This window comes from Porites lutea, chromosome 3, assembly GCF_958299795.1.
Source record: "Porites lutea chromosome 3, jaPorLute2.1, whole genome shotgun sequence".
Lineage (NCBI taxonomy): Eukaryota > Metazoa > Cnidaria > Anthozoa > Scleractinia > Poritidae > Porites > Porites lutea.
Genome location: NC_133203.1, coordinates 44,013,623 through 44,031,452, shown reverse-complemented (window position 1 = coordinate 44,031,452; position 17,830 = coordinate 44,013,623). Strand labels below are relative to the sequence as shown.

The window sequence follows — 17,830 nt, the reverse complement described above, 5'->3', positions numbered from 1 at the left end:
AGAAGATTTATCTCTTCTTGCTCAAGGTCAGAAGAAACGTGAGTATCTCTCTCTATGTCTGGCTTGTGTGCACCAGAGCTGGGGATATGATCAGCCGTTTTCTCAGTATAGTAGTAGGGAGCTTTAGCAACGACGACGGCGACGGCAACCAGGACGTCAAAAAAGCAATAGGTTTATTACGCAAAACAACAATTTTGCACGTGCATCACGCTTTTTTGTACATTTCTTTACCGTCCTTGCACGACTACGACGTGAAAATGCCTAATTGCAAGTTTTATAGAGGACGTAAACAAGCGACGACGAATCTCTTTTTCTCTCTCTAAACTTGAGTGCGTTCCTCAAGAAATCAACTCCAGGGAAATTCGCCTACACTTGCCATTTTCAGCAAATTGAAATAAACGCGACAAAGATTGAAAAAACGGGAATTCATTTTAAAACTGACGTTTTCGCTGCCGTTGCCGTCGTCGATGCTAAAGCTCCCTAATAGCTTGAAAGAAGTGGGTACAAGAAAAAACCGAAAGCGCGAGGGAGACACGCGAGGGAAGAGGGAGCGCCTTCATTATTCAATGCATCCATTTTGAAAGTGATGACGTCACAAACCAATTCGATGATATATTACGGCGCAATGCATCATGGAAAGACTGCATAATCCTTCTTTCGAGAGGCCCATGAAAGTCATTTCCCTTTGCCCGCTCGTGTCTCCCTCGCGCGCCCCGTTACTTCCGAGCGCCTACTACGCAGGCTACTGCAGTAGATTGCACGTATGTTAGTGCAAACAATCATCTCTCCAGACTGAGTCGCAGTGAACACTGACGTGGCCATGGCGAGGAGAAAAATGACCACAGGGACGCTCTTTTTAGTTGTAGGTCTTCAAAGTGTACAATGGCAACCCCAGGGTAATTATCCGGTGAATAGCGTTTATCCATCTTTTGTCCAGCCGGGACAAGGAGGCCTAAAAAGATGAAGATAGGGAAGGGCGAGGGAGATAAATTAAGCCCGCTTTTAAAAACGCGAGGCGAGGTTCCTACTAGTTTTCGCAATTGCTTGCTGGCTAGACTCAAATTCAACCATTTAACCGGCTGGGCTGCACTAGGTAATGTGTAACTGTGCGTGCCTTCCGCCGATCTGTGGCTTTCCTGTTCAGTTGAACTGTGGCCTGCCACTTTAGTGAGACTTTGTACTTTTAAGACTCCGTTTCCTGCCACACAACCACAAAAAATAAGATTTTGGCTTCTCGTTCGTTTCAAAGCATTTTTGAGGTGGCTTATGTAGTTATATCATCGAGGATTAAGCTTTATCAAAGGCAAATTGGAAGCCGTAAGAACTTGACTATTTTGAATGGTTTTTAAGGTTTGGCAAGAATTCAAAATACAAATTGTCCAGGTGTTTCGAGACGTTTTAACATCCTGAAGATGATTTTTTTTCGAGAAATAACTAGTCTAAAACAAGCATTTGCATTTCGGACCACACTTACAAATCAAATGTCCCTTCAAAAATATGAATTAGCCCTAATTAGTCACCAACCTCGTTCCCAGGGTCCTCTCCTACGCTGGGTCGAGTAAGTAGGACCCTGGGAACGAATTTGCTCACTTAGCTGATAAGACCACTTTTATTCGTATCCTCCATGCTCCATAGATGCAACACTACAAACAGGTCTAAATAGTGTTTTGTTTATTTTAGCCATAAGGTATATGCCGCCCCAAAGTTTATGGTTTTAGTGCCGTTTCGGTCTGAAAAACGGGCATAGACTTCGCTCATTTTGGTCTGGAATTGAGTATGATCATCGTGGGAACTACGGAATGTATTAATATATTTGTCGTTTTAACTGCAACTGAATAAGAAAGAAAGAGTAATATGAGGATTCGAAATGGATTTTTCGATTTCTAATCTAAGTAACGATGACGTAATTTCTGCGTATGCCAGGTCTGAAAACGGGTGTGGAATATGACATTTTTTTCGGTCAGGAATAGGGTCAAGCGTGTTTACTCTTACACAGAGACGATTTGCACGCAACAAAGCCATTGCATAAGAATGCTAAAAGCCCGCCGGAGCAAAAAGTTCACTTCCACGTGACGTGCTCCGTTCAAAAAGGTCTTCTTTCAGAGCTCTCTAGTTTATCGTTGAGCAGTGATGAGCTTACCACCTAACACGTGTTTCTGAAATGTCTTAAATAAAGACCAGATCTCTTTCTCCGTCCACCAGGCAATTTTATATTACATGTAAACAACAAAATAACTAAATATGGAGTAATGTGCGTTGATGCTCCAGTAATGTGTCTGAATTTTATTTCTATGCACGAATAAATGTGGATCTCCAGACGCTCTTGAAGCATATTGCCTTGCATTTTTCGTTGGTCAACGTAATGCGAGCTTGATTCGTTTGAGTTACATAATTTGTAAACTGATTTAGTCACAGAATCAAAGTGAAATGGTTATCAGTTTGCTGATGCGGATAGATATCTCAAAGGTGGTCAGGTCATTGGCGGAGAAATGGGTCGCGAGGTTTTTTTAGCCAATCAACAGAGCATCTATTTTTTCTCAAAAAGCGTGTCAACAGCACCAGATTTGACCACCGCGTGGTTTTAATATGATATAAAAATGTAGGTTATCCGATCTTGAATCTAATCCGTAGAGCCACAATTGCAGCGCCAGATCAGCTAAACTATTGTCAACAGTAAATTGACTCGATAAATTTTTCTTAGATCAAACCCACACTGATTTTTATCAATACTTTTCTCTTTTGGAATACGTTCTTTCACGCGATTTGGCCATCAATGGTGCTAGCTGTACTTTGTTTATTAATGGGCCCTTTGTCCTATATGGAGCCATAGAACAATCCCACTTTTTGGAAGAAATTTTATCGATCTTACTGAGTCTGAGTTTTATGAGGAAACAATTTGTGGGAAATATTGCATTGAATTATTTAACACAATCCACAATTGCTCGCTCTCCATTTCTCCTTGCTCTTTGAACTTTTACGGGTAAAAATAACAAAAAGAAATCGGTATTCCAAATATGTCTGTATTAAAAGTTAATAATATGATATTAATAATACTAATGAAAAACATAAATACGTTTTTGCCAGTTTTCTTCGCTTTCAGTTCAGTTAAAAGATCTCATATTTAGATCATCTGGCATTACGTGTAAACTTTCTCATGGTAGCTTGGTAACATGACTTGCATACTGACCTCAGCGGACTGTATAAACCTACGGTAAAAAGTAATGAACTTAACTCATCATACCTTACTATTTCTCATCTATAAGACCGATTCTGAAGAATGAGCTTCTAGGTCTAATCACTTACAAATATTAGAATACTTAATATAGCTAAATATCAAATATAATTTCTCCTAGAATTAAAGTAGAAAAGCAAAACCTTGAAATCTGAATTCCTAACAACAATACTTTTATTCGTTTGATAACCCTTAACAAGAGTCAAGGGGGACAATCGTTTTTGAAATTTGAATCGATTGTTTTTAAAAATTTTAATACTATTTGTCATACCTTTTCTATAATTGATTGCGAAATTCTAGAACTCTAGTGGGAATGTTATTAGTTGGTTGCAGACAGAAAGCCGCTGAATTTTATTTATTTCGAAAATGTGAATCATATGAACGATATAAGACGTTTGTTTGTACTAATAAAGTGATTTGTCAATTCAATCGAGAAAGACTTCCGGAGATACTAGTCACGCGTGTGGACGTATCACTTTTCAAGTGTTTGTTTTTCTTCTAGCCAGCCTGCACCTTCAATCAATCAATACACCAATCAATTTATTTATGCCATGACGTGGGATTCGGTTGCCCGGAGTATCCGAGCCGGAAACTCATTTCTTTGCTTGGGAGATTTCTGTAAGAAAGGAGAAAAAAAATAGACAGAAATCTTTGAATTCTAAAGTCGAGGAAATGCAAAAACGTTCGTCTAAGATTCCTGAAGAGTTCAATATGCAAGAGGGAGCCTTGATTCCCAGGGGGAGGTACTCCCTAAACTGGCCTAGGGGAGAGGCTTGGCCTTCAGGCTTCAGGTCCTTCAGGTATACGAAAGCGTTAGGATTTCACTAATTAAAGTATATGAAAGGGTAGGAAGTTATGAGAAAAAAACGAATTTTCCCATCGTTTCTTGGAGAGAAAAGGTGCTTTCCCCTCTAAATAACGGCAAGTTTTCTTCAAAAAATGGATACAAGTTTTCGAGTTTTCCTTGGTAAGGCGCCAGGCAGGTACTTTAACAATCACAACAATGACACAAATAAGGTATGACGTTTCATGAAGTTATATCAGTCACGTTTGAAAAGATAAGGTAATGTATACCCCCATATTGCTAAATATAAGTCCCTACAATTCTAGACGATCAGCATTTTACCGGAACTAGTTCCTTCAGCAAAATGAACTCTTTGGTGATTTTAGCCACTTTGACGATCGTTTTGCTGAGCCACGAATCGACTTCGTTGCAAGTTAGCAACCGAAATGTTTCTGCCATCGAGCAAATCTTTCTGGAATCTTTCAAGGAAAGACTTCTTAAAGAGCTGGGGTTTTCTACTGTTCCGAATGTCAGCAATACTACACTCCGAAAGGCTCCACACATTCTCAGGTACATGGTCGAGGCCGACAACAGAAAATCCACCTTGAAGAAACAAGAGGACTACGCAAAAATTAAACGAATTTTCTTATTTCCCGTTCAAGGTGGGCTTAGTTATTAGTTAGTTAAGGGCTAGGTTACGTTTGCAGTAAATAGCCACTGTACATTTTCTTCGATAAAAAAGAAAAAAATATCGTGCAATAATTGGAAAATCATCAAGCAAAAACCAAGGTTCAATTCTAAGCGAGCCACGAATTTATTACTGGGTATTAATAAGTCTTCTTTTGTGGTGGTTCTTGATTTGAAACAATATTGTGATTTCGGTTGTGCGCGTGAGACTGAGCAAACCGCAGCACCGAAAAAAAGTTTAACTCACGTAGCTTAAAAATGGGGGCCAGGAGCGGCGACCGCATAGGTTAGGAACTTTTTTTAGAAACCCAAGACAATAGCGAAACACGGACAGGACACGCAGGAGCTTTTGCACTTAATGGTCTATCTTGCTAAAAAAAAATAGGGGTGTGCAGCAGAGTTCTTTCCTTTTGTACAAAAGGTTTAATCTGATACTTAAAGAAATATTTTTTTTTCCTGCCAGAAGTTTAGCTGAGTTTTCCATTGTTCTTTTCATAGTGGAACAAACACTGACATGACCTCCGTCAATGGTTAAGTGTCTAAAAAGCTGGATTCGGCAACAACTGATAAATAAGCAAAGAATTATCAAGGAGGACTTTGGCTCCTGGGATTATATTTTGCCCTGTAGTGCAAAACAATAAGGGTTAAAACAATTTTTTTTGTTGATCAAAAAAATTTCATGACACTGATTATCGAGTAGAAGTAAATAATTAGACTGTGCAAAAAGAAGCAAAATTAATTACAAAATGACAATTTTTAAATGCATTTCGTTTCCTCTTTCGGTCGCCCATCTTCCCTTGTATATATCGCGTCTGCCCATACCAGGCTTCGAATCCGGGGTTGCTGGTGGCATAATTTTCCCAAAGTATATAACATATACGAGATCACATTCATCTTACATGAAAACATGAATGCTGTCATAATCGGTATTTTTCAATATTTACAACCACTTTAAATTCTTTGTGTTTCAATCAAAATTAAAAAGGTGGTGGCAAACAGCTGTTTTATCACGCACCATATATTTTTTGTATGCTATGCTTTTATGCATTTGAATGAAATTTTATTATCAAGGTAGGAAACGAGACATTCTTACACAGACGGTTACTACAGTTGTTGACAAAATAATTTTCTCATTTACCTCCAAGGAGATAAAGTTGGGAAAAACTACTTATTCAAGGTGAATTCTGGCCACATGGGCCTTGAAGTCAAATCTGCAACCTTGTGGGTTTCTATCACTGGGGCAGCTGGAGAATACGAATTGGTCCTTTACAGAGGCTACAAAGCAAACGGAAAAGGTGCCCTCGCAAAAGAACTTTTCCACTCAGAACAGCTCAACAGGACTGGTTGGTACTCGATGAACGTTACTTTTTTGGTGAAAGAGTGGTTCTCACTGTATCCAGCGTTTAACTTAAGCTTGGAAATAGTGGCGAAGAAATCGAAAGCTGTTGTTGGTGGTATAAGTGGCTCCGCCCCGGAGGCAAAACAACCATTTCTGGTGGTGAACACTGGAGAGAAGAAATATGCCAGCAGAAGGCAAAGATCATCATCATCAGGTGATTACCTCACAGAGTGCAAAGACAACGAGCCAAGAAATTGTTGTCGCGGGCATAAGATGACTGTCGACTTTCAAGACCTTGGCTTGGATTTCATCATCCAGCCCAGAGTGCTGAACACCTATGTGTGCGAAGGAGTGTGTGCTCAATCGGCCACCGCCAAGAATCCGACGCGGGCTCAAGTTTTCATAAACTTAAATATGTTTCAGCCTCACGCCTGTTGTCGTCCGACTGAATTTACTACCAAAAAAATTGTTTTCTTTAAGGATGATGACCCTAACAAAGCTTACGTAAGATATCTCCAGGGCTGGGTGGCAAAGTGCGGCTGCGTAATATAATCTGACACGCATGATCATGACCCCTCAATTCAGAAACTCTAAGAAGAATGGGCACAAGCTTTGGGTGCAGTGATTTGTAGTTAGCGGTTTCTTGTTTCGTGGCTAATGGGTTTTATGCATGGTTCAATTTGACCTGTTACCACCCCCCTGGGCAACCCCTTGGAAAAGTCCAGCCCCTCGGGTCCGGGGGGTAGGGAATTGTTTGAAGCAGTCCTCTCCCCACCCCCGAGCTCCTGATCGACCTCATATACGGTACATCTTTTGAGAACAATATTGATTTCTGTGGAAAAGCAAAACGAGACGTATGCAGACGTTTATAAATGCATTCTAAAGTTTTTTTAGAGAAGGATAGTACATGTAAAATATGGTTAAAACATGAACAATACATTTGGAAACGAAAACGAAGAAAAACCTTTTTGAGCGCCTCCTTGGTAGAGCACTTTATAAGAACACTGGATTGAATCTCTGTTTATCTATATATATTAAAAGTCTTGTATCTGTTTTCATATGCAGTCTATTTAAGTCGTCTTATAATTAAACGAGACTGAAGAAATATTTCTTTCTTTTCTGTTGCCAAAAAAATAAAAATTAAAAGTCGATTCAAGTACGAATCATCAGCGCACATTCGTTGAAAGCATACCTTTAAATACAGACTTTCATTTCGATAGGTTATTTTTCTCCATCCATTCTCTGGCAAATTCCCTTGAAAATAAGTAGTCTTGAGTGAATTCCGCAGCTTCGTGCAAACTGGGTGAGAAATAACACAACTTCGCAAAGTCAAAGAGAAGTTAATTTTGATTTTTCCCAGGGAATAGACCACCACCAGGAGAGAAAAAAAAGCAAATCCCCAGGGGTATGCCCGGGGGAGCATGGTTGCAGGTCAAATTGAACCATACATCACACGAACTGTTTCGATTGCAATGTTTGTAAGACCTTACCTCTGCCGTTTTAAAACAGTGATGATGTACTTAGTAGTAATCACTGTTGTGAGTTAGAGTGGTTTTCGTTTGAGTGTCGTAAAAGCAAAACCAAAGTAATTACTCTGGCCAATCACATAGGACACAGACAATACACTGAACCAATCAAAACTCGAAGTAATTACATGTGGCTGACGCAAAGCGCGGGAAAATGCATGCGAGCGCGTCACAATTGGCTTTGGTTTTACTTCTGATTGGATGAAAAGGTGGCGCGAATCTTTTAAGCCAATCGCATCGTGTAGAAAGTGCAAAACCAATTACTTTTCGACACTCAAATGAAAACCGCTCTATTAAGAGGTGTAACACTTTTAGTTTATTGATGGAAAAGAAGCCATGGGCTCTTGCTAAAACCTATCCTTAAAAGCCACTACCACATTATTTTATAGCCTGTTTTAAGACAAAACACCGAGAAATAATTTTTCTAGACCCCCTGGGGATAATATGCTCTGAAGACAAAATTGGTCCATGGTGTTGCAATGTCCGATATTTCGCTTTCCTCTAAATCCTTTGTAGAATTTTCGATGTGTTCATATGAGAGGGCAGCTGGCTCGGTTCCCGAGATCACGGCTCGGTTTTTCCAACCGTCTCACATTGCTTGCTGTATTTTCCACATCATAAGAATCCCATCGGTACAGCTTTAGGGTTAAAAAAGCTATGGTAGACGCAAAAGTCATAGTTTTTGTGTTTCGTCATATTTGCTTTGTTCCTTGAATTTCTCGCCAAAACTCTTCCCTAGGATCTATGGCCCTTTTTCATCTCGGAAACCGGGCTGAAATTTCTCATATGAACCCAAGGCGAAATTGGTCCCAGTAACCGGGCTCGTTTTAAGAGGCCCTTAGAACTGTTAAGCACGCGAACATGCTATTTCACTTTAATTGTCGTGTACGCGAGCAACTCTATATCTGACAGAGATTCCCGACAAGCTTCGACTCGAACGGCAATGTTGTAATTAGGATATTGTTGTTTTAGGTCAGTTCTGTGCTCAAGTTATAACTTAGTACCTTCACCATAAACGAAAAGCTCCTGTAGAGTTATGAAAAAGATATGAAACCGATGTCATTAGAAAGCACCATTGGAGTGATTGATTTTTTTTTTTAGGTATATCATTAAAACGTGAAAAATTTGGCCCAGCTTCCTCAAGTTTCAATCCATTTCCATCCAGTTTGACTGCCCTAACTATAGTGTTAAACAAGAAAACGCCTTGAAGGCGCTTCTGCGGGATGTGTTGGACAGTTGGGTACATTGGTTGGGAATTGCAGACACTGATGCAAATGAAGTGCAATGTTGTCTTAAATGAGCCGAAGAAGTTCTCGAACTAATATCATATCTGTCTAAATATCAAAGTTTTCTAACTATAGGAACACCTCAAATAATTTTTGAAAAAACAAAAAAAACTCATAACAGTCAATAAAGTTTAAAGAATTCTTTAAAATGGAAAATGTAAGTTAGCTAAAAAGAAAACTAAGTACTGAAACTCTGAATGAATTGAAAAGGACTACAGAATTTAATTTTTACTGCTTTAAATCAATAAAAGATATGAAACTAAGAAGCGCCGAATCAGGAAGTTGAGCTAGTGTAGCGGCAATACGGGTTGATACTTTAAACCGACCCTTAATTTAACGAACACAGACAACAGATATATTAAGATAATCGTTTGAGGTGTCAAGATGAAATTCTAGTAGTTTTTACCCTGTAATCGAGTCATAGACCAAGACTTGCCACAACTCTATTTCTAATGCCTTGGAGTACATATAGGAGCACGCATGCAAAAATGTAACCCACGTGTTGTGCTATTTAGCGATCCTTTAATGTTATTTTTACCTTACCTACAAATATTTAGCCCAGTTTTTAACCACGGGCAGTAGTCCGCATTTTATACCTAATCCGCCGTTTTTACAGTCCACATTCGCCCCATTCTATACCTCATGACCGCTCTGAAATCGGTTTGTAAATTCAAGAGAATCGTCGTTGCAATGTGAAAATTGCTTCAATATTTATTTCATATTTAAATAGTTTTTCGCAACAAGTGTATTCTTCCCTCGGTAAGTTTACAAGTGAGCTAACTGGTTCTGGAACTCGTTGGTTTGATTTGTTATGGTGAATCTATTGGTTCGACAACTGTGAACTCGTTGGTTCGGTGGCAAATTAAACACAGGAGAAAAATCACATTCTGTGCAGCTGTTCACGACCTAACACGCAACTTCAAAACGAAGCAACATAACAAACCAATTATCCAGTCAAACTCACAAACGCCGGTTTCCTCTTCTATCAATTTGTGCTTTGCCTTTCTACCCAGTAGCTTTTGTCTGTTACCTGACTTGCACGTGATGCGAAATTGCAGCCAATAAAATCGCAAAGGTTTTCGGGACGAGCACAGGAATCCCAAATGCAGAGCTTGCTCTCGAAAGGCTATCAAGATCTGGGTAATGTTTCTGATTGGCTTAAACAAATCTCCATCCCGGTATGACCAATCAGAAGCGCAACTCGGACCTGAATAGTGAACACGTCATCATTGTGAAATTTCGGCGCTTGCTCATCAGACGTCATCACGCTGGGAAACCAGTTGTGGTGTCGCAAAGTGTCGCTCGTTTTCTCAGGCTAATTCTCATCTGAGTAACGGGCAGGTTCGAGGTCATTACACGGATTGGAATCTCCATGGATTTGCAACTTTACATTTCCCAGGATTTCACCGATACAATTAGCATCGCAAGAACAGTCACCTGTTAGACCACGTGTGATCCGTAAATGCTTGTTCGCTTTCAGGTTAAAAAGAATTTTGATTTGTCTCGTTTGTGTGAGGGTTCTGTTGATTAGACCGTTGGCAAAGTCCGTGGGGGTTTGGGATGCTGTATTCATTCTGAGTGAGCGAAAGCTAAGTAGGAGGCCAGGTACTTGGCCGTTTCGTTTTAAAAGGTTCTCTAGGCGCAGACTATCGGTCGGAATTTGAGATCAGTTTTCTTTAGTGATGTTACCAGGATTGTTGAATTGTGGGGTGGGTTTGACAGTCTCATGTACAGGAAAACGGGTTGGTTAGAGGTCCCATTCATCTTTTCCAGAGGCAGTTTTAATTTGAAACTGAGGGTCAGGGAATTTTGGACAGTTCTGAGGTCTTTTAGGCTGTTGGTGTATCTTCAGCTTCGATGCAATTTCCACTGGCCAAACTCTAGCTCTTGGACCATACCTTCCAGTTTTTACATGTAGTCCTGACAAGGTCAATGACAACAAATGAGTCTTAGTCGCGATATAGAACTGCATTAATTGATTCAAAAGCTGGCTTTTGTAGGACTTTGTTGGTAAAATCTTGAGTCTCGAGCGCATATTGAAGGATTAATGATCCACCAATGGAGTCCCAGTCTGGAAGATTACTTTCATTCTTACGCAGCAAAACCTTTCCCACCTAGAATCCCCACCCCTCCTCATTATCTTCATCATGGCCATTTATACGAGGAAAAATAAGATGCGTCTTAAATAAGACTTTCCGTATCAATGGCACATTTCGTCTAAAATGAGACGCGACTTAGCTAAGACGCGTCTTATTATAGAACAGCCCTTAACACCTGTTCCTAGATAAGACGCGTCTTAGCTAAGACAAGAAAAACTTCGTATAGAATGACCGTCGCGTCTTACATAAGACGCGAACGCATAGTACGCATGCGTTAATTTTTGGCGGGAAAATTATCGCTTGCCACGCGGTGGACTGGCAGGCCACTGGCGGGGAAAAATTGTTTACAAATTACAACGCGTTTTCCTTTCTTTGCCTATTCTGCTTTATTTTTTTCTTCTCTCAAATACAATGAGCACGCCGTTAAAGGTAAAAAGAAACACTTGGTCCATCGCGGAGGAAAACGATTTTTTTGTTATTATGTAAGGAGAAGGCGATAGCAGACCTCCTGCACAAATGTGTGACATCTGCTGATGTAAGTAGACCCTTTTAACTTTAAACTATCACAATTTATATTTACTAAGCAAATTGCTATCTTCGTATTATAAACTTGCACGTTAAAAGTAAGTTTAAGTATACAGAAGACTTAGATAAGACATGCTCGTATAAATGGTCCAGTTCGCGTCTTATTTAAGACGCATCTTATGTAAGACGCGTCTTATTTTTCCTCGTATAAATGGCCCTATCATCATCGTCAACAACATTAAGGTTTAAGCATAGCTTAGGATAAGTTTCCTGCATGTAGATCTGTCGTTGCGATTCTCCTGTCAACAGCTGTGATCGATAGTTCTCAATTTCATAATTCGCTTAGCAACGTCTTTTAACCTCACTCATTTCCACAGAGCTGAGAGTACAACAGCTGCTTTGGTAGTTTGTTATATATATCCTATCCACGTGACCCAGCCACTTAAATTTTTTCTAAATGAGAATATCAGCCATTGATGGTAACCCTGCACGGAGGAGCCGATTTCTGCATCAGGAAGCATTCACTAAGACCCTTATGTTTCATCATATAAGCACAGAACTTCTTCATTTGGGTATGATATATGTTTCATCACCATAGATCCGGGAGGAAAGGACATCAGCTCGATATACCTTACACGCGCTGGTTTTTCCATAGCCTGTCCTATCCAAACGCAGCAATTGGATTTCCCATCCTGTATATTATTAAACTGTCTAGGCTAGCAACGTTTTTGGAGATAGAGCTTCCCAGGTATTCAGCGGTCAGAACACTAACCCAGCTGGGGCATGCTGGTCGATAGTTATGGTTGTTAGCTCAGCAGGGGCACCCAACGACAATTTTCGGAAAATATCTGTTCGGAAGACGATTCGAGATCTAGAATTTTCGGAACATTTGTTGTAAAATTTCTTGCTTCCCTGCCTCTCCTAGGATATTCGAACTTTTAAAAAATAGTATAATTGCCCATTCTTAACGGATTTTTACCCTTAAAAGGTCACCTAGAATTTTCGGAAGCCTTTAATCTGGCTGAAATTTTCGAAAAGGTAAGTTTTGATCCCTATAATTTTCGGATCACGAGACTTTCAGCTAGGAAATCCGAACAGATGAAAAATTTTTAGGGGATAAAAATATGCCTATATCTACCGTTTAAATACTAAAATACGTTTAACAATGCTTTGTTTAAGTGGTTTTGAACTATATTCTCGTTGGGTGCCCCTGGCTCGGGAGCCGGATCAACGTTTTTAAGCAGTCAGTGTTCTTTATCGGTTGATCTTGTGGCCAAATGGGGAGGTATCTCTGGCAGTGTGGGCAGCTACAGCTCTGTCATCTGCACCAGCACTTCCCTCTAAAGGATCTGCGTTGTGCGTGTTTTCCCACTGAAAAGGCAGCGCTAAACTTGTCAGAATTACTTGGACGAGCTTGTATGCAGATACTATCCTCAACACCCTCAAAAGCTACTTCTGGTGTTGCTGACAGGTAGAGAAAAAACGGTGTCGGGGCAAGCACGCAACTTTGCTGGACTCCGTTGGAGACATTATATATATAATATATCTTATATGGAGACACTGTATAAATTTCATTATATTTATGGGAGACATTATTTATATGTCATTATATTTTACTAGATTTTCGAACATTCACAGTTATTCCACAAGGCAAGGTATGAGGCTATCCCCACCAAACGTTAAAAATTTTTAACAAACTCCCATTAAACATTGTGAAGAGTGAAAACATTCAAACATTCTGCCGCCGAGCAAGACATTTCTTTTTATCATAACTTTGACATTTTATCATATTTTAATTAAGCTTTAAATGTGATTCTGCATTGTATTTTTAGGCTTTTTAATGTAGTACTTAAATTCTATTAATGTATTTTTGTTAGGATTTTTAGATGTAATAGTTCATGAAAATTCTTAATGTAAATTAATTTTTTAAGATACAGGGCCCCTATGGATATCAGCGTTAGAGCTGAATGGTATTAAATGGGTAAGGGGTTGAACCTGGGCGCGGAGCCTCCCTGTGTAAAACTTTGTTGATTATTGTCAACTGGATCTGGCCTCCATTACCACCACGGCAAAATAAACATAAGGTGGCTCGAGTATTTTGCTGTGACTACTCGTGGAATACTGACCCATGCGATTAAATTCTGCTTCATATGGACTACTTGCTCCAGAAAATAACAACCCTAGATGAAGAACTTGAATGGCAGGAGAAAAAAGCAAATTTTTCCACTTTTTTCATTTGTGAAATAACATTTTACTGTTCTCCGTGAAGGAGAGCACGATTTCTTCTCATGGGGTTGGGCAAATTAGGTACATTCCTAGATCGCATCTTTGAATTGGCTTGATAACACTGTCAGTTAGTGTCTTCTAAAAGATGATAAGCATTCGTTGTATGGACAAAAGGATTGAGTATACTGTTTCATCATGTATTTCATATCGATTACCACATCATCGCAGATTTAATGTCATTAGATACTCCGCTATCAAACGTTCCAAGGTTGCTGAATTTATCATCCGACTTGGCAATTGATGACCATATTCACACCACGAGAGCCATCACAGGGACCTAAACCGGAACAACTCACTTTCAAGAAAATGGACCATTTTATGACAGTTTTTGTCGTTTTCATGTTCCTCTCTTTGCATTTCGAAGGTTCGTCTTGTCGATTTCGTGGTCAAACTGCATCTGACAGCGAGCAGATCCTAGTGGAGTCATTCAAGAAAAAACTGCTCAAAGAACTGGGCTTTTCCACTGCGCCAAATGTCAGTGGTCTTAGACCCCCGAAGATTCCAGAAATTCTCAGAAACCTGGTTGAAGCCGAAAACAGAAAGTATAAACGCCTGGCTGAGGAAGTGGATGATAAATTTTACGCTAAAACAAGGCAAATTTTTCTCTTCCCAGAAGAAGGTGAGATTTATTTTTTATTTTGCGTTAATTAATAGCTTGTATTTTACACCCACAGCTAGTAAACGTTCTCCTTCCGGAAAGAAAAACGCTGAAAACTTTTTCATAAATCTGACCTGGGGAGGCCGGCTATTTTTTCACATCTCGTGGTCTTGAAAATGTCTCTATTCTGCCCGCATCCTGATAGTTCTGGATTTAATTCTTGACTTCTAGACACTATTGTCGGGATTTACGAGACGAGCTATCTATTGTTCGAGAACTCGACTTCTCAGGGTACTATGTCCCTAGCCACGATTAATGTCTGGCTATTTAAGGTATTAGGAAACCACTGAAAATAATCTCGTCAACATCATCTCATTGAAGCGTTTCTTTTTCTAAGATATATGGGTGCGTTATGCTTTTAGTGTTAGTCAAGGTAACAAGATATTCTTTCTTTTCAATAGCAACACAGTTGCCAGCTTAATTTAAAATTCATTTGCCTTTTAAGCAAATAAAGTTGAAAAAAACTACATATTCAAGGTGAGTTCAAAACACCTGGGCCTTGAGATCAAATCCGCAACATTATGGGTCTTCATCAGCGAGGCAGCCAGATCAAGTCGAGAGAATAAACAAGTAATGTACAAATTGGTCCTTTGGAGGCGTTTCAAAGGAAAAGAAGCAAGAGATGTTATGGCCAAAGAACGTTTTCATTCGAAGCAACTCAACACAACTGGTTGGCACTCCTTCGACGTTAGTTTTGTGGTTAAAGAATGGTTCTCACAGCATCGAACGTCAGATTTGAGTTTGGAAATAGAAACGAAGGGGCTCAAATCTCTTGTGGTGGGTGGCATGACTAACGGTGACCCGGAAGCAAATCAGCCTTTCCTGCTTGTCGACACAAAAGAAAAGAAAACAGTCAGCCGCAAAAGAAGATCTTTTCAGTTAAGAAAATGCAATAAAACCGAGCCAAGGAACTGCTGCCGCAAGAGTATGTTTGAGATAGATTTTAAAGCTATCGGTTGGAATTTTGTCATGGCCCCCAGAGTATTGACCACGTTTACGTGTGCTGGAGTTTGCGCTAGATCATCGATCTACGGCAATCTTCAGTGGCGAGCTCAGGCTCTGATAAATTTAAATCAATTTCAAACTGTATGTTGTCGACCAAATGAACTGCTTCCCATGTCACTGATGATTTTGACGGAAGATGGAACTCCCGAGTACATTTATCTCCCAAAAATGCAGGTGAAATCGTGTCACTGCATTGTTTGATTACTAGGTTATAATTGTCTGAGGCTTTTACCTCCGGTAATTTCTATAAATTTGTAGTCCGGTGAGTTTTGTCAGGGGCACCCAACGAGAATATAGTTCAAAACTACTTAAACAAAGCATTGCTAAACGTATTTTAGTATTTAAACGGTAGATATAGGCTTATTTTATCCCCTAAACATTTTTCATCCGTTCGGATTTCCTAGCTAAAAGTCTAGTGATCCGAAAATTATACTTTACCTTTTCGAAAATTTCAGCCAGAGAAAAGGCTCCCAAAATTCTAGGTGACCTTTTTAGGGTAAAAATCCGTTAAAAATGGGCAATTATACCTTTTTTTGGATGTTCGAAAATCCTAGGAGAGATAGGCAAGCAAGAAATTTTACAACAAATGTTCCGAAAATTCTAGATCTCAAATCGTCTTCTGAACAGATATTTTCAGAAAATTGACGTTGGGTGGCCCTGTTTTGTTAACTTAAGTTTTAGAGTTGTTTTGACTTCGGGCCCTTTCTTTAGTGCGATCCTCTAGGTGTGATTTAAAATCGCCGCTGTAACCTAATAATAAGAGTAATGGAGAATTGCAGTTGAAGCGAAATTGCCGTTCAACCCCTGCTGCTCAAACTTTCATGCGCTAAACCAACGATAAGTGCTTATATCAAATGCACCGAACGAAAAATGGCACAAAAAGCCATTTATAAATTATAAATTATATAGGACAAGTAAAAAAAAGAAGTGGCGAGGAGACCTAACAGAAACTATAGGCTTATGAGAGGTTAGGCCTCCTCGAACTACGGCCAAGAGTTAATTAATTTCATGCAAATAGTCCCGGGAATAGTACATCGACTTCAACAGTTAATTAATCAAGTGGGCATAAGGATCGAGTTATTGATCTCACTTGAAGTATTTTTAGCAATCAGGCTTTAAATAATACACGAACGAGATAATTTTGGAATGGAATGAATTGGTAGTACGTTTTGGGCTCAATAGCGCTGATAGCTGATAAAAACGTTTAAATAACGACACCGTATTCTTGGTTGATTAAGTATTAATGCAGAGAACATCTTGACTGGTAAACTTGGCATAACTCGACATATGAACCGATTTAGCGAAGAGTAGTCAGTTTCAATTTTTTAAAAAACCTTTTTATAAATCTATAGGACTATTAATTAGTTAATTCTATTACTGACGATATCCTTCAAAGGGAAAAAAAACCATGGGGTATTGAATTTGTTCTTTTGTTGTTTCCTAAATGCGCTTGATAGGTAGTTTTATAGGATATGCCGGATTTTAGAGTGATTTTACTTCACTCGTGAAACAGGTAGTAGAATATTACGCACTATAACGCACTAATTCCATTGTCTTGTTTTGTTTACTTCTTGCTATTTTCCACTATTTGTTAGTCGTCTGTTTCACGATTCAAGTAAAATCACTCTACCTTTGTTTTTTCGAGCTACCCTTAAGGAAAGAAAAGAAGTAGGTTGAACTAAGTTAAGTATAAGTATAGGCTGGCTTGCCGAGCCTTGTTCAGTTAAAGAACAATAAATGAAAAAAATCTGAAGAACCTTCATTTCAGTCTCAATTTAGGCTAAACAGGTTCTTTTATAAAATAACTAAGATAGTACGCGCGCTCTGATTGGCCGAGAGCAGTGTTTGCATGAGAGTATGTAAACATGGTTGTGGCGTCAAGTTGTTTGGCTTTTCGCGCGCTAATCACGCAAGCACCAAATTTAAAAAAGTTTTCGAGTTCAAAGCTCGACAAGTTTACTTTATTTACCCATTCCTTCGTCGGCTGAAACATAGAAAATCGTTACAAAGAAGGTCAGTCAATTTTTCTTCGCTTAAGCTGACATTTTAAGCGAGAAAACTCCGTATTTTGCAAAGCATCTTTTTGCAAAACAAGAACTCATTACGCGTGCAAGACTTCGTGGACAAGATTTTGCGACTGGTAAGAATTCCTCTTTTAATCAGTGCCATACATACAAGAGTTTTGCGTTTTTTTCTAGGGAAAGTTATTTTATAAAAGCAATAGAAAACTTTTTGCCTGTGTTTGCATAGCCTGATATAAACACTCGAGGCGTTGGGAGAATTCTCGACGGTTATGCAAACCCTCGACTTCGTCTCGGGTTTGCATAACTGTCTCGAATTCTCCCAACCCCTCTCGTGTTTATATCAGGTTATGCAAACACGGAAAACGTTTTCTATTGCTTA

At 39.3% G+C, this 17,830-nt stretch overlaps 2 protein-coding genes across 2 annotated transcripts; both read left to right on the top strand.

The window, feature by feature from the left end:
- The first annotated feature begins 4,354 nt into the window (after positions 1 to 4,354).
- Positions 4,355 to 8,696, top strand: LOC140931209 (growth/differentiation factor 8-like). The gene is made up of 2 exons (XM_073380973.1): positions 4,355 to 4,678; positions 5,849 to 8,696. Exons 1-2 carry the CDS (start codon positions 4,381 to 4,383, stop codon positions 6,592 to 6,594), a joined length of 1,044 nt encoding a protein of 347 aa, XP_073237074.1. The 5' UTR covers positions 4,355 to 4,380; the 3' UTR covers positions 6,595 to 8,696.
- Positions 8,697 to 13,879: 5,183 nt separating this feature from the next.
- On the top strand, positions 13,880 to 17,614 carry LOC140929791 (growth/differentiation factor 8-like). The gene is made up of 2 exons (XM_073379497.1): positions 13,880 to 14,383; positions 14,868 to 17,614. Exons 1-2 carry the CDS (start codon positions 14,005 to 14,007, stop codon positions 15,626 to 15,628), a joined length of 1,140 nt encoding a protein of 379 aa, XP_073235598.1. The 5' UTR covers positions 13,880 to 14,004; the 3' UTR covers positions 15,629 to 17,614.
- The last annotated feature ends 216 nt before the right edge of the window (positions 17,615 to 17,830 follow it).

What these genes read in the sequence shown, in the direction of transcription:
- LOC140929791 (XM_073379497.1), top strand. Translation starts at nt 14,005, where the DNA reads ATGACCATATTCACACCACGAGAGCCATCACAGGGACCTAAACCGGAA. An exon ending in TTTTCTCTTCCCAGAAGAAG is followed by an intron (nt 14,384 to 14,867) that starts GTGAGATTTATT and finishes TTGCCTTTTAAG; the next exon opens with CAAATAAAGTTGAAAAAAAC.
- LOC140931209 (XM_073380973.1), top strand. Translation starts at nt 4,381, where the DNA reads ATGAACTCTTTGGTGATTTTAGCCACTTTGACGATCGTTTTGCTGAGC. An exon ending in TTTCTTATTTCCCGTTCAAG is followed by an intron (nt 4,679 to 5,848) that starts GTGGGCTTAGTT and finishes TTTACCTCCAAG; the next exon opens with GAGATAAAGTTGGGAAAAAC.